We start from the raw sequence: 16,858 nt of genomic DNA, 5'->3' as shown, positions 1-16,858 counted from the left end.
TGGGATATAAATGGGTGAGGGGGGGGCAGCAGACAGGAGGATAAGGAGCACTGAATGCTCTCTCCCTGCTTTCTCACACAGCACACACTTCCAGGCTTGGCATGGGGAAGTGGACATGTCTTTCTTTCCTATTTGTGCTGCCCATGTCCAGCATGACCTGGGACATTTAACACTGTTTTTTTCTGAAAACACTCCATGAGTACATACAAGGATGGCTGCTGCATCTCAAGCAGAGCTGCTATCCCCTCCCACACAGCATTGGAACACACAGAAGATGCTGGTCAACATTTTTCATGTTGCTACCTCTGTCCAAAACCTTACATCTGCAGGTAAGCTGCAACCACAAGTGGTAGCAGAGGTGCAGCAGAACCCAGGCAGTGGTGGCTGGGTGCCCCAAAAATCACAACAACACAAAAGCCACAGGCCCAAGTAGGAGCTGCCTCCCACAGCCACTTCTCTCTGATAAACACCTGAACTGCAGGAAGAGTTTCTTGCACAGCCTTCCTACATCCCTGTGCACCCACACAAGATCATCCACAGCCTTGGCCCAAAGCCACTGAGACAGAGCCACTCACGCTCCAGCACAATCATCATGGATGTCCCATCTGCCATGGGAAGTACACGAGACAAAAATCACTCAGGCACACTCCAAACTGTTTACATTAAACAGTGAAAAGGAGAGAAGACTGTGAGAACAAACGTGCTGTAGCTCACACTGAGTCATGTGTCAGCCCCGCAGAGCGGTGAGCAAGCGGGTCCTCCCCGGCACCACGAGCCCGGGTGAGGAAGACAGATGCTCTATTGCAGCTGCAGAGCCAAGCTGCCCACACATAAAAGCAAGTTCCCTGTAGAAGCAGGAACATTTGTCCGACTGGTGGCTGAAGACGCAGTATTTGCCAGCAAGAAAGACAAACCAAATGCTGTTGGCAGCAGAGGGTTGGAGGGGAAACATCTGAAATCCGCCGCATTGAGGCTGCATGGCACTGACATTATCCACTGCAAAGCCCAGACAGGGACTGCACGAGGCTCCTGGCCCTCCACCCCAACCATGTTTGGAAAGGAAAAGATTTCAGCAAGGTCTCACTGTGGTTCCAGAATGCTTCTTGCTCTGCTGCAGCAGAGAGCTGCACCCTGTTTAACCAAGCGAGAGCAGCTGGACCCAGTGCCTGGCTAACAATGCCCAGTGGCTCCACTGGTACTCCCTACCCTTCATGCCAGGCAGCCTTACCCAAACAGGGGCATTTTCCTGATTTCCAGCCTATTTGTGGGGGAAGATATGGGGATAATTGCTTTCCATGTATTTTATATTAGTTTGTGATCCTGCTCCTGAGGAGGGCAGGGAGCACTGAAGCCTGTTGGTATGTTTTGAAAGGGAAGAGGGGGGAAACAATCTAAAACATACATTCTATTAAATAAGGATGCAAAATGGATCTCTAACTGCTATGTGGTTCAGTTCCTGATGAGTGTCTGTTCCATTGGCAGTGATGTCTGACCATCCTGGGCTGCAATATTAATGTATGTTTCTTTAAGAAAACACATAGCATTTGCAGTAAAATATAGAGAATATGCCATAGTGTTTTTGATTATTAAGCTAAATAGCCATGTAAAATGAGTATAGCATATTGGCACTGCTTCCTGCTGTACTGAGGCTCCTTTGTGAAATTATTTAATTAGTTTCCCCCACCGCCCCCCATCCAAAACTTTGCTTGAATAAATTTGTGGTTTGCATAAGTACGAAGAATTCTGCTTTTCTTGACTAATTTTTTTTTCTCTCCCCCCCTTTTCAAAGGAAACTTCCCCCATCTATTGGGAAAGCAGTGTTCATCTTGAATAAGGATGACTGGCTGAAAAAGTAACATTAGCAAAAATTTATTTTGTGTAGCAAAACAGCTGCCCATATTTTCTCTGAACATAACTGCCCATCACAGCATAAGGTGAACCAACAGATTCTGCAGACTGTTATAAACTTGTTAATTCTTTAATAAATTAGCCACAAAAGAAGTGTTAATTAACTAGTAAAAATGTTTATGGATTTTGTGAGAAAAAAAATCATAAGGATTGAAAAATGTATGCTTAGCGATATGTAAAAAATACAGGTTTTTAACTCAGTTTCTGAGACTTTTACAACAAAGTACAGAGAAAGACAGATGAAATTATGTTCTGACTGCATGCACTGAATAAGCCCAAAGGGAACCTCTGTATATAGTTATCAGTGGCACTGAAATCTGCTTAGGAAAGCAACAAGTCTTTTGTTCTGTTGACAACAGTTATTACAATTAATTCATTTTGTGATTGGTATTTGCACTGAGTGACAAGGTGTTATTTTACCTCAGTAAAAGTTAAAATGGTAATACCTACATGTGAAATAACACTGAGTTTGCTATCACTCACTCAAGAAAAGAAAAGACTCTGTTGAGAAATGCCTGCTCAGCCACCACTCCTGCAAACCTGAAGCGTTAGCATCCGGCTTCTCCTGCTGTTGTTTCCCCAGATTTGCAGTTTTGCTCTTCTAAAAGTTTATTTGGGAGGAAAAATAGAATGGAAAAAAAAGAAAAGTCTGCTTTTTGCTAAGTGACAGCACAAAGCATCAGTGAACAGCGCACGGGGTCTGCACAGGCTGGGCTGCAGCTGGGGTGAGATCCCGGCTGTGGATGCAGGCTGCCTGCCCGGGGTGTCAGTGGCCCGGGCAGGGTGTCCCCAGGCACACCCGGGGCTCGTTCTTGGGGCTGGCGGTGAGAGCAACCACCTCATGAGACAGAGACAAGCGCAACCCGGTGCTCTCTCCGGGTGCCATGCCCTGGGAGCCACAAGGAGCGTCCTTCATCCCCGGCCCGGCTGCGCTCCGTGCCCGTGGGATGCTCTCTGTGCCCGTGGGATGCTCTCTGTGCCCGTGGGATGCTCTCCATACCCGTGGGACGCTCTCTGTACCCGTGGGATGCTCTCTGAGCCCCGCGACAGCCGCGCGGTCCCATCCCCGCAGGGACACCGCCCCAGGGGGCAGAGGAGGGGCTCTGTGCCCGGAGGCACGGCAGGGTGCCAGGTAGATGCCGGTGCTGCGGGAACAGAGAGCTCAAGGCTGCAGGAACGAGTCACAGGCTCCCGGTGCTGCCCAGCCCTGCCCGTCCCGTCTGCCCCAAGGCGGGAGCGCTGCGGGGCTGAGGGGAACCTGCGGGGCACGGCCGGCAAAGCCCAGCCCCATGGACACAGGCACACCTGCCTCTGGTCCCTCGGGAATATCTGAGCCCATGGACACAGCCACATCTAGCTCTGGTCCCTCTGGAATACCTGAGCCCCATGGACACAGCCACACCTGGCTCTGCCCCTCTGGAATACCTGAGCCCCATGGACACAGCCACACCTGGCTCTGCCCCTCTGGAATACCTGAGCCCCATGGACACAGCCACACCTGCCTCTGGTCCCTCTGGAATACCTGAGCCCATGGACACAGCCACACCTGGCTCATCCCTCTGGAATACCTGAGCCCCATGGACACAGGAACACCTGACTCTGCCTTTCTGGAATACCTGAGCCCCATGGACACAGCCACACCTGCCTCTGGTCCCTCGGGAATACCTGAGCCCATGGATACAGCCACATCTAGCTCTGGTCCCTCTGGAATCACCTCTGGAATACCTGTGCACATCTGCATAGGGAGGGGCCCTGCAGCTCCTCAGCTTTGGCATTTTTAGCACGAGAAAGACAAAGAAAGGAGCAAGGAGCATTAGATAATATAAATTTTACTTTTTGTAGCAGGACCCAGCAAACCAAGGAAAGTTTGCAGCACTAGCAAATGGCAAATAATCCATTAGCTATGGATATTTCAGCACGTCTCTACTTTTATTATAAGTTAGCCTCTCTAAACCATTGACTTAACAGAGAATCATTATAAATCCCCATTTTGAATTTTTTTTATTAGCAGTATTTATCACCTTCTCAAAATCAATCCTATATTTTTAAATTAAAACAAATGACTACTTGTACTGCAATCAATATGAGTACATTTCCCTTTTTTAAAAGGAGAAAAAATGGAATACAAAGAAATGTCCTTCTTTGGCTGCATCAATCCAATTTCAATATAATTCAATATTTAATAAATATAATCCTCCATGTCTGTGCAGAGAAACATCATAAAAAATGCAAAAGGTTTCTTGGTGTCCAATAACTTGTATGAAACAAAGTGTTTCCTTATTCCTTCCATAAATACTGCAGTCAAATGCTACTATGTTTTGTTCTTCCTGCTTATTAGAAAGAGTTTGCTCTGATTATGTATAAGAAAGGTGGTTTACATATTTCATGATTAAAAATCCAAAATGCCACCTACCATCTCCAGAAAAATATCATCTTTATCTCTTTGTACATCTTTGACTTGTCATTTTTGAAAGGGCAAAAAAAGAAAAACCTTATATAATACCTAATTTGTACATCTGTGGTTTCCCTCTGACTTGCATAGGCACCATATGTTTTTAATTATCATAATAGCCTTAAAGAACCTGTTCAGTGGGAAACACATATGATCCTTTTATTAGTGGTTTGCAATTTTAAACAGTTTTAACAGAAAAGGTCTGGCTATAAGAGACTGAGAAGCACAGAGGTCTAAAAACCCTGTTATTGACCTCTGAAAGCATGAGTTCAGATCCCACCCACCGAGGTGGGACCTGCCTCTCCCACCTCTGACAGAGGTAATCAGTCGCATGTGAAATGGCTCTTGTGGACCTTAAAAGACATAATCTCCAATCTCAAATGACTTGGTGTTTCAGTCAACAACTGGCACAGTGAAAGCAGGGTCTATAAACACTGTTGTGCACCCACTCTGTGCCTTCTCCTGCCTAGCAAATGCTCACACAGCAATGGTGCTGTAGGAGAAGCCCTGCGAGCTCCAAAAGCCCAGAATTTCAGTAATTCTCATTAGCCACTGCCCTTTCAAATTCCCAGTTTTGTCCTTTATGCAAACGCAAGACTGGTGAGCACGCCAATATCCCAGTCATTTGGAGGTAGGAATTAAATTTAACAAGTTCAATTCACTCCTGATTCTGGACATCTAAACACATAATCAGTCTGATAATGTTATTAATTATCATTCAAGTGACAACCTTTGACACTGGCATGCTCCCACAACCTCCCTACTCCAACAACTCAAACAGAAAATCGTTGGCATGAAAACCCACAGTCTTATGAACAGAAATTGCAAATAAGCAGGCACTGAACATACAACGGGGAGTGAGCAAAATCCCCCTTTTCAGAGAGAAAGCAGAGGCTCACACAATAGCTCACTCACTTGACCCAAAATGAAATTCTGCACAACTTCATCCCAAAACAGATAATTTTCACCCCAAACAAAGGTCTGTGGGGAGAAGAGGGTGGAGAAGGGAGCCTGGCTAAAATTACACTGAGGCTGGAAGTCGTTCCGGCTCCATCTCAGGAGATGGATGGTGCCCTCATTAGAACGAAGCTTTATTTAGACGGACAGACAGAATCCTTATTAGAACATTAGGCTGAAAAGTTTAAATGTCAGGAAATACAAAATTAGGATTCTCCAAATAAATGCTGACTTGGAGAGAAAAAAAAAAAAAAAAAAAAAAAAAAAAAAAAAAAAAACCACCTTAGAGCTCCCTGTACAGATCCCACTGGAGATAGTTAGGAAAAATGCAATCACTCAGGAATTGCAATCTCCCATGCCAATCTAACCCTTCAAGGGTATTCTTGGAAAACTCTGTTTCACAAAAGTCAGAGGAGATCCCTTTTCTTGGCCAAAGTGTTTTCCACTCATAACCTGATGCTATCAGCTCCATCCCTGGCTGCACACTGAGCCCAGAGGGAAGAGAGGAGTCAGGAGCTGCCATCTTCCACCACCCATTTCAGGAAAAGTCCATCCAAAGGGGAACATGCTGATAGAAACCCATTTCCATCTGCACAGACCCCAAAACCTGAGCCATTCTTTGCCCTTCCCTGTCTCATTCCCCATTCCCAGGCCCTCTGCTTTCTCCAGGGAAACTCAGGTATTTTGCAATGATGGAAAGACAGCTTAATTATCTCGCATACAAAAGAGATGGTCATAGTTTTCCATTTTACCTGCAAGCTAATGGATCTTGGGATACCAGACGTGGATGCTCAAAATCCCCTCTGGAGCCCTTCTGGTGATTTGTCGTCTCTTGGTTGCCTTTGGTGCACACGGATCTCTGCCGAGGTAATATGTGAGCTATTGCACACTAAAAGCAGATTTTTGAGAGAGGAAGCTCAGGCACACACACACCCACCCCCATCCCCACCCAGGCACCCTCCTCCCCCTCATCCTGCACCTGGCTCCAACGTGCAGGGACCTGAGGAGGATCTTCCCATCTCCCAGATTCCATGGGCCAGGCAGCAAAGGCAGGGTTTGCTCCTGAGAGCAGAGCTCTGTTGGCATGGTCTTTGTGCCTCATCCCAGGGTCACAGGAAAGGGCTGTGGGTGCTGCTGTCCCCCACACCTTGCTGGGACAGATCCAGACAGCTGGAGAGATGGACGTGCAGCCGTCTCCATGGACCTCACCTGAGCTCCCTATTCCTCCTGTATGCAGCAGGTCATGGCAGAGGTCACCCACCTGCACACCGTAGGGCTGTCCCCTTTGCCAGCCTCTAGGCGTCCACACTGAACTTCCTACTTGGGCCAGAAGGGGATGCTTATAGAAATAGATTTTCTGCTGGAAAATGTGAAAGAAAAGTAAAATCTTGTATTTGATCATCTAAATAAATAAAGACTTCTCTCTTTAGTAGTTTGGGGCTTTTGTTTCCAATATGAATCCAGCAAAAATTTAGCTTTCTTTTCCCACAGCCTCACCCATAGATCATCAGGGTGAAGTTTTGTGGTGGAACAAAAGTGCTCAGTGTTTAGCTTGCAGCATGGGAAGGACGGCAGGGAGCACCATGGTTGCAGTCTCACAGCCAGAGGGTGATCACTAACCAGGCCAGACTGACTTCCACACAATCAGGTGTGTGTACCTCACACCACCTTCTAAGCAAGTGACTCTGCCAGCAAAGGAGGGAGCACAGACATATCCCTCCAGGATGTATTTCCTTGCCTTTGGAAACACACACAGGATCCACCCATCCCTCCTCCATTGATTTGATGTCTGCCACCACCAAATACAATCAGCCCAGGGACCCCTCATGCTGCAAGTCTCAGGCAAAGTGCTTCCACTTTGTCCTCTTCTTCTCCCACACACGTACAAACACAGTTCTACCTTAAGAGAAATCCCAGCTCTGGGCCTGAGAAAACTCTTTCTTTTTTCTCTTTAAGGATCCTCCTTTCACAGTAAGGATCCTCCAAATTTCCAAAAAGTGGATAACAACAATACCACTGTGATCCCATCTGCACACAGCAATGGCACTGTAATGCATAGAGCATAAACCACCAAATTCCCACAGACAGCATCTGTCTTACTACAAACAATGGACCATTATCTTGTAAATAATTCTGATTAAGCTGCAGCATTTTCCCCAAACAAACAGTAGGGGAGCAGAGGGTGAGGATTTTTCTAGTGGGAGTGCCGGTTTTCTCCTTCCCCAGCACTGACACTCAGTTTTTTATTCAATTGATTGGCCCCCTCCCCTCCCTGCTCTGTCCCCCATGGCTTGGTTTTCATCTTCTGACCTTATCCTGCTGTCAATCATTTTGGCAACTAAAGAGGGAGCCGTCATGTTAATGGGATTCCCACCTCTATCCTTTGGGAAAGCTTTTCTGGTTTGTTTTCTTCTTTTTCACCCCAATGTACAGTTATATAACGATTAGTGAATACACCCACAAGCCCTCCCCATTATTAAACACTTCTCCTGTCTGGGGAAAGCTCAGCCACACTGCTGGGTGCTCGTTGGTGCTGGTCAGGCTTTGGGGACGTCTGGTTGTGCTGGTGATGCGTCTCGGTGTGTTTGGCATCTGGATGAACATGGCATGGCAGCAAACTTTGCTGGGCAAAAGCTGTCACCCTCTTCAAGCTCCCAGCAGGGAGAGCAGAGCCCTCAGCTGCCAGCAGTGGGAGTGGGGTGGGGGCTCTCCTGCCCCCAGGAGCAGCACACTGCTCTCCTCTGCTCTCCAACTGGCAGGCTGAGCCAGCAACAGGTTAACAAGCATAATCTGAAAGGATTTAAAAGAAAACCAAGCACACAGGCTGGAGCAGGGTTAGGTGTGCAAAGGGAAAATTGAAAAGAGACAAAATCAGGGCCAAGGTGGCCTTTTTCTAAGGTTCTCAAATTGATTTATGTGGCAGCTGTGAATTGAGGAGAGCCCCAAAGAAATTCTGAATTTCATCTTTAACCTGTTTATCTCAATGCACGAACCTTACATCTCTCTTGATAAATATCGCATTTCTATATGGCTGAAGTGTTGGGTTTTCTTCCCTGCATCCTCTTAATTTACCTTGTTATTCACATGAGAATTCTGGGGTCAAACACAACTCCTGGCTTGAATTTAAAAAAAATAAATAAATAAAGGAGGGAGGACTAACACAGCATGGGGACATTGAATAACAGGCAGGTAAAATTTTAACTTCCAAGTAGCGAACTGAAATCACTGACATTCAATAAAAAAACACACAAGAGCAAATTCAGCCACCAGACCAGGAGCTTCTGAGCACTGTGGACACCAGCCCTCAACAGCAGGGACAAGCTGTGGCAGACAGTGTGGCAGGACCTCAGCCCTGAGAAGGAGCTGCTGACACAGGCCCAGCAGTGGGCTGGGGAGGGAGCAGCCAGCAGACACTGCTGAGCCAATCCATCCCCTGCCGTGGTTGGTGGCTCATGGGGCTGGGGCTGGCCTGATGGCCAAAACCTGCCAGCTCAGCCCAGCTGGCACCCCAAAGAGGCCTGAGGTAAAAATTCATGGATTTGGTGAAAAGGCACTATGGTCAAAGCTGCTGCAGGGAGCCCTGAGCAGCCCTTGAGCAGGGGTGAGATTTTGGTGATGGACTCTCTGGCTGCTTGGGAAGTCAGGCCCACCCACACCACTGGGGCACCACAGCCATGTACACACCCAACCCCTATTTGCAATGTGTGTTTATTTCCAGCAGTAATTTTTTATAACTCACTGTAGTTATGTCAGAGAAGGAAGCATTTGTACACCAAGGACTTATATAATGTTCTTCATCTTCAAAGTGCTTTACACACATTAATTAATTCATTTATCCTCACAGCACTCCTACCAGGGAGATAAGTACTATTATTTTCCATTTCATAATGTAGAATCCAAAGCGGAAAACTTATTTCTTTCCATGGCCAGTGAGCAAATCACAGGTAGGCCTGCAGGAGAAGTGAGGATTGCCAGCTTCTGAATTGGTTCCTTCCCTCCCCAAACCTTTTTTAAAAGACTTGTGTTCTGACAGAGTCATGCCACATATCGAGATATGCCTTAGGTTTTTCCTTCAGTAAGAGATAATTAAGGAACAATTCCCTCTCTGATCCCCAGCATGGCATGCTATTTTCTACCCCACTGTTGCTCTGCAGTGGAACAATGGCTGTTCTATGCAGGGAAGGGCTCTGCAGACGCCCCGGATCAGAGGAGATCGGCTTAAAGGGACTGGCTGGCCTTGGTCTGGCTCCACGGACAATGGGGCAGGCAAGGCAGCCTGGGTGCAAATGCCTGACATGGGGCTGGCTCCAGGGACACCTGTTTGTAAATGGTGCTCTGAGCAGGAGCCTCTCTCAGCTGAAATCACTCACACCCAGTATACCTATCTAGAAATTTCATGTAGTTGGGAAATTGCTGCGGTTTTCCAGGATTTGGTCTCAATCCTAAGTGTAATCCTTTTACATTTGGATGGGAGGGGTGCAGAGTGCTCCTGGTTCACCTCTGTGGTGCTGCTGTAAATAAACCTCTTTCCTGTCTGCTCCTCGCCAAAAAATGTGCGGCTACTTCAAGAGGCAATAATAGTTATTGTTATTACTGTTATAGTTACTGAGAGGCTCAATTTCAGGAGAGCTCAGAAACCAAAATTCTGACCAGGTCTTCTAAGGAAGTGTTCAGATCCAAGAACTTAAAGCAAACTCAGGGATGGCAAACTGGGAAAAAAAGCCCCCAAATTTTATAATTTCTGAGAAATACAGTTTCACCTGTTACAATCCTTGTTAGTGAAGACATTGGCCACCCTGGACTTTTTTCCCACTTTATGTTTTTTACAATAATCAAACAGCCAAAACCCCAAACTTTCTAGGTAATTTTCAAGCTCAAAAAAGATACACTCATTAACAAAGTACGCCATGGCATATTGCAGAAGACGTGACCATGTCCTACTGGGGAAAGGCCCGTACCTAGAGGTTGCTTCAGAACAATCAGAACAATTGTTTAGTGATAAATGTTTTTTGCATATGACTCATCAACCCTTGAAAACAGGATTCCTTATATAATACAAGTGCTGACACAGCCTTCACTTGAGTGGTGTGACTGCAGCTGTATAATTACAACTTTAGATTTGATGTTATGGACCTTAGGTTATGCCATTCAGACAAATGCTCCATTGTATTACTGAGATATTTTTTCCTTAGTCATATTGCCCACAGGACAATAAGGACTATATTCACAGCTCACTGCATAGAAGTTTAGGCATGGAACAGCCAGTGGTATTACACAAAATGGGATTATACCCGATGGGGGTTGAATGGATTCCTAATTGCCACTTTTTCTTGTCTATTTTTTTTTTTTTTTCTGTGCTCCTAGTTGATACTTTTTTGGAAGTGCTCTCCAAATAAAAGGAAGAACAATCTCACACTGAGTCTGGATAAATGTTACAGTTGTCTCACAAATGCTGTATTATTTCTAGCCCTTCCAAAATAATATAATTGTCCTACAGCTGAACCACAGATTTTTCTCAGTATGACACAGAACACTAAAATGTCAGGTCCTGACTCATGGTGTTTTGCTGGAATAAATAAAAAGTACCAGTATGCTATTCAGAAGGGAGAGCATTAATGAAGACGTGACACCAGGAGCCCCAGCCATGTTTTCCTTCAGCTCCCCCTGAAAACTCAGTGGTGCGCTGGACCTGTCAGGGACCCCATCCAGGAAACACTTACCATGGACCTGAGTGGTGCTATTGGCACTGGCAAGGCTGGCTCCTTGTTCTACACTTGCTTTAGCTCAGGAGATCCTACGTGTGCCTGGGGAAGGAGGCTATTCTCAGGGTGCTCATCCTACATTCTTCCCATGGGAAACCAAAGTGAGCATTCAGGGCTGTTTGCAGGGTTGGAGCTGTGGCTTCAGTAAGGCTGGGAGAGATCACCCAAGAAAGATCACTCTTCCCGTATGCTCCTGGTATTTCTCCACTTGGCTCACCCTGGCTGAGCACCCCAGCACTAATATTTACACACTTCATCCACCCACACAGCTCATTTGCAACCCAGTGGCATCCCCAAAAATTTCTACTGGATTTTAATAGTGACAGAGGAGAAACAGGTCCCACATTCCCAAGGTATTTTCTGTGACAGAGGTCACAAGTCTAATCCCCCCCCTTATACATCTGCCTAACCATACATGGCACCATTCTAATGCTTTCAAAGATGGGATTTTTAACAAATATCATTTACAAGGCCAACAAGGAGCTTTGCAGAGTTTGCCTCTCAAAGCATCAAGGAACAGTGTATTGTATGAGTGGTCTTTGGTCTACCAAAAGGTATAACAGTTTCTCAGAGAGTTTTCTTGAATTAATCAACAAAATGACTCAAAACTGCACTAATGGTTAACAGCTTTTTTTTTATTAGCAACACTGAGATAAGTTATTGAAGCATTTTAGTATTGTTTTACATTCCATTCAGAAGTGACCTAACTTGTAACTCCATATACATTTAAAGATATAGTTTGACACTTATTCAGAAAGCAACAATTATTAAAACTTACATACCTTCATTACCAGGAAACCTTAATATATTTTCTAATTACTTCCAACAATACTCTATTCCAAAGCACATGATAACCCACTAGAAGTTTACACATTTCACTTCAATCACAGGTTTTAAATTGTGGATGTCAGAGTGCTGTTCATTGAATTTTACTGTCTTTCTTGGTTAATATTGGAAAACCTGGCACAATATATTAAGCTAGAAATATTGCTTAAAGAATATGAAAAAAGATAACTACAGTATTTTTTCCTGCTAAAGCATTACAAAATACAGGACCATTAAAAACTCAAATAGAAATGACAATAAATAACCTTAAAAATGTTAAGAGAATTTTCACTCATACTAAAGTCCATTCCCTAAGCTTGCCAAACACATAAATAACAGAACATATTCAGGACCTCTATTTTTGTACTATTATGATGGTTTGTTATATATTGTGGATGTATTGTGTATACATATATTAATGCTTACACTTAAGGTATATATTTTTTTCTTTGCTGAAACAATTAATAAGCCTCAGGTAATTATTTATCCCTGGCACTACAGGCATCTAGATAGGTGGGAGCAAATCTCAGAAATTCCAGATATGCAATACTGTGCATAACAAGATCATCTCTGCATAAAGATATCCTAAGTTCCTTAGATTACAAAGATGAATTTGGTTATTTATTCCTGAAAGCCTGTAACATAAAATTATAATTGCTGTCAAATTAATTGTTTAAAATTGGCCTCATAATAGGTATTAATTGTACACTTAGTTTTGACTTACAAGAATGTCTAAATTGCTCATGTTTATGAGTAGTTATAGGAAATACTATACCTCAGACACAAGAATGTATATTCCTGAACCAAAACACAAACCTGAGCATTGTCTCACTTTGGAAAGACCTGGAAACATCTCTATGCCTCTGCCTAATCCTAAATTATAATTTAAATTTGACCTGGATATGACAAAAACAATAAGAATATATTGTTTGGGAGATGAAACTTAGAGCAAAAATCATACAGCTCTAAGCTTACATCATTATTTTGTCTCTGCAAAGAAAAGAAAAGCCTTTCTGTGCTAGGGATTTGCCTTGGTGCGGCTGGCCACTGATGTCTGAAATCAAGGCACATACCAAGGCCTCCTTTTGCAAACACAATCCCCCTTTCAGATGTTGTGCTGGGAGGGACTGAATGCCTCCAGTCTCTCTGGGAATAGGAGGTACTCAGCACTTAGCTGTATCAGATATTTTAGGGGTTAATTTCCAGAAGCATAAATGGAATGGGAATGTTGCACCACAGTATGGAGAATGGTAAGAACTAAAAGTTTTCAACAGTAAACAAAACGGTGATACCAAACTTATCACTTGAACGATTTCTGATACAATAAAATGCAATCAAATTAAATTACATGAAAATAGCAATGAGATTTAAAGTCAAATAAACGTAGGACCTGATTCTGCAATCCTTAGTCATGTAAGTAGTGCTACTCATCGAGAATGAGGGATGCAAGACTGGGCCCTTAGCTTCTGCTTAGGAAGTCAATGTTGATTCAGACAGTATCTCTTCTAGCCAAAAATATGCAGCAAAAGGAAAGTAACATAAACAAGGCTAAATGTCAACAGTGTTTGCAGACTTACAGACACCATCCATTTGTTTGTACTGAAATGACTAGCGAACCATTTGGCAAATACAATGCTATTCACAGACCGGCCCTTTTATCCAGCAACACAAACTTCACTGGATCACTGGCATTCCCAGTTAATTAAAAAAAGGAAGCAAGCCATATGAGTTTGGTTTGATATTGCCATGCAAATGGCAGTGTGACATCCAGAAGTGTGTCTGAAACCCAGGCGGGGGCCGAGGTGCTGATCTCCCGTTCAGAGGAACAGTTCGTGCTCTAAAAGCTGGCCTTGGACCTCCTAACTGAAACTAAGAAACCTCTTCAAAAGCACGAGAGTGGGGTAAAGAAAAGTCTGCTGTAAAACTTCCATATCATTTCATTCTGCCTTGAAGGAAAAGAATATTCTGGTTACTCCTCCAACTGCAGATCAGGACAAAGCATTCCTTAAGTGTGTTACATGATACTTTAAATGGGCAGTCCGACAATTTGCTGCAGTAGGATGACCTTCCATTGCCTCAGAGCTGTCCTAGAGCTTGGATATATCAGGCCTTTTGCTTCTTAATATGGATTTTGTAATTTAAAAGATCTGTAATAAGGATTCAGGTGAAGCCATCACAAATAATTAAAACTCTTTTTCTGTGTTTCATGTGTTGGTGGTAGTTCTGGCGGGGTTAGCATTATGATCTTTTTGGTTTTGACACCTGTGGCAATAGGCAATTTACAATATCTAAATTCACTATTTAAACATTGGGGTAGAGCACTATAATTATGTGACAGTAAAGCTGTAATAATCAGCCACAATTGATCTTCCCCTTGCCCAGCCCTCTTGTCTGCGCTGCAGTTCCACATTTGGAAAGTATTTCATAAAGTTACAATGCTGAACATTTAAATAATTCTGTGCAATGCTGAAAGCTTTCTGTTGCAAAGGAAACTGAAAGTGCTCAGCCCTTTGCAGGATCAGAACTCCATAGCTGCTCCCATGCATCAGAGGTGCCCTGCCCTGTTTTCATACAGTGAAAGGAGTGATAATGGGGTGGAGCCTGTGCAGGAGAAAACAGCACTAATTGCAGAGGAAAGCAAGCATGAATGGAAGCAAATTAGATTTAGAGACAACATGGAACTAATACTTTTGGACATCATTAAGTGTGGATTCAACAGCACTAACCCATTAAGCACCCAGCTAACGCCCAGGACTATCTCTGGCCAGTAGCTCTGTAGCCCATCAGCTCTCCTTTGAAAGTCTAAGTGCTTCCCAAGCAGCAAATGTAAGTCGAGAAATTTTACCATCTTGGTCACAAAGCAGAGAAATTTAAAGGGGAGGAGAGAGAGAAGGGATAGGGTCTTGTCATAAAGGGTCTTGTGAAAAAATCACAAGCAAATTAATGCGTTGGAACAAAAGGTAGAACATTGTTGTGATACAACTACATGTATATGGGAAGACAAGCAGAAAAAGAGAAGAGCATAAATGGAAAGGCAAACAGATCTTTCAAAACTTAAATACAAAATAGATGTAGAACCTCCAAGCTTAACTTGTCAAATCAATGTGAAGGCAGAGTACACAGATGCTCAAGACAGCTACCAAGCCATGGAGCCATCATCTTGGGTCTCCCCTCCCTGTTGGACTACTTGCTGCCAAGCAGCAAGGAAAGGCCTGTCATCTTCTTAGGAACTGAGTGCCAGCAAAGATAAACAAAATCCACTCCTAGGCAGAACCACCTGAGACTCTAAAACCAAGTATAGTTCAGGGGTAACTCTAAAATTATCAATGATCATTTTTTTTCTTTCTGTTCATTCTACTGCATAAGGAGAAATATTACAAAAATTCGTGATTTTTTCTCAGTAGCATTTTGACATGAAAATTTCTTTATTATGCAGTAATTATGGTTCTTTCCTAATTGTGCCTTTCATCCCTGCAGCCTGAAGCATGATAGGAGCATAAATGAATTATGTGTACATCATCAATCTCTCTCATTCTCCATTACAGGGAAACTGAGGACTGCTTCCACATATGCAGTGACTTTCTGAAACAACAATGTGAGTTGGTGGCATTCTCCTCTAGAAACAAAACTTTTCTTGTGCCAAGATTTTTGCTTAAAAACTGACCTACTATCTTAGGGTAAAATCTGCCATCTCAAAATGATCCACATGGATTGCTGAATACCCCAGCTTGTTTTTAGGCAGCCAGAAATTCAACTCAATTAGCGTGGCCAGCCAAAGATGCAATCTCAGCTTACTGAAGCTGAAATATTTTATTTCAATTTTATTTCCTCTGTATTCCGACTACAGAAAGAGCACTATGCCTTGCTCTCTGAGTGTGCAAGGACTGTTATCAAATGCATCAATGTTTTCTCCTGAGATGTCAACAACACACACATCACTGGCTGTAAAAAGAAACACAAATGCATGGACTTTCCCCAAACACAAAAGGAACATGAGAATCATGCCCTGAAATCAGATGCTGCAGGTGTGTCTCAAGTTTTCTGATCTCCCAGGAAGTAGGAGAGACAAAGGGAACCATGACTTTGGTCATGGGCTTCGTGCAGGAGGAAAGGAAGGAGGACTAATAAATGAACAGGGTGCTCCTGGTTGCTAATGTGCAAATGCAGAAACATCAGGTGGGATTCCCCACACTAACATGCACAGATGGAGTGTGATTTCACAGTATAAAATGTCACTGAGAAAATGAAAGCTCCCCCAAAAGCACCACTTTCAAGTGGGTGGTGTCCAAGTCAATCAAACAAACAAAAAAAAAGAGCTACTGACATGGGGCTTGCTCATAGTCATCCACTTTTCTGTGAGATATTGAGAAAAGTGAAATAATGTATTTAAATAATCAACCTTTATACTTAATGTTCTACAAACACCAATAGAATGACAGAAAATAATTTTAAAAAGCTATTTTTGGAGGGGGGAGTCAGAAGGACTCCCACTGCATTTTCGATTAAAAAATGGCTTAAAAAGTAGAACAGAGAAGCTTCTGTTGTTTCTTTTCTTCCTTCATACTTCAAGTCAAATCCATTATCACTGGGCAGAGCTTGTGAAAGGGATATGGTCTTTAAAATCATATAAACTCTAGCTATCATAAAATGTCTGTTGAATTGATTGGAAGATGAAACAAAAAACTAATGGAAGCAACATGACCTCATTTCAATAATAATATTAGAGGGTTTTTTCTGTTGTTGTTTTAAAAATCTTATGCCTGTGAAAAAGTATAAAAGATATTTTGCACAAAGCAACTAATCTCAGTTTTCCAATGTTTTTTAAAACATCTTTGTTTAGACAGTAATTTCTCTGCTGTATTGTTTTTTTCTTTTTTGTTAATTGATTTTATTCCACAAATGAAAAAAAAAATCCAAGTAGGATTTTGCCTGCTATAAATGAAATCAACTATTA

At 43.4% G+C, this 16,858-nt stretch overlaps 1 protein-coding gene across 6 annotated transcripts in view; it reads right to left on the bottom strand.

The window, feature by feature from the left end:
- The window catches only part of ZNF536 (zinc finger protein 536), a gene marked incomplete at its 3' end in the record, with an annotated part of 339,887 nt that overhangs the window by 96,240 nt on the left and 226,789 nt on the right, over positions 1–16,858 (bottom strand). The window contains exon 9 of one of the 6 annotated variants that reach the window (XM_083870377.1): positions 11,731–13,850. The exons of the other annotated variants lie outside the window; for them this stretch is intronic. Coding sequence (XP_083726503.1) covers positions 13,837–13,850 — 14 coding nt within the window. Of the gene's footprint in view, positions 1–11,730; positions 13,851–16,858 lie in introns of those variants that run through there. 6 annotated transcript variants of the gene reach the window in all.

This window comes from Zosterops lateralis (genome assembly GCF_965231275.1).
Source record: "Zosterops lateralis genome assembly, chromosome: 12".
Lineage (NCBI taxonomy): Eukaryota > Metazoa > Chordata > Aves > Passeriformes > Zosteropidae > Zosterops > Zosterops lateralis.
Note: the sequence above shows the minus strand (reverse complement) of the source record. Positions and strands in the feature narration are given on the sequence as shown.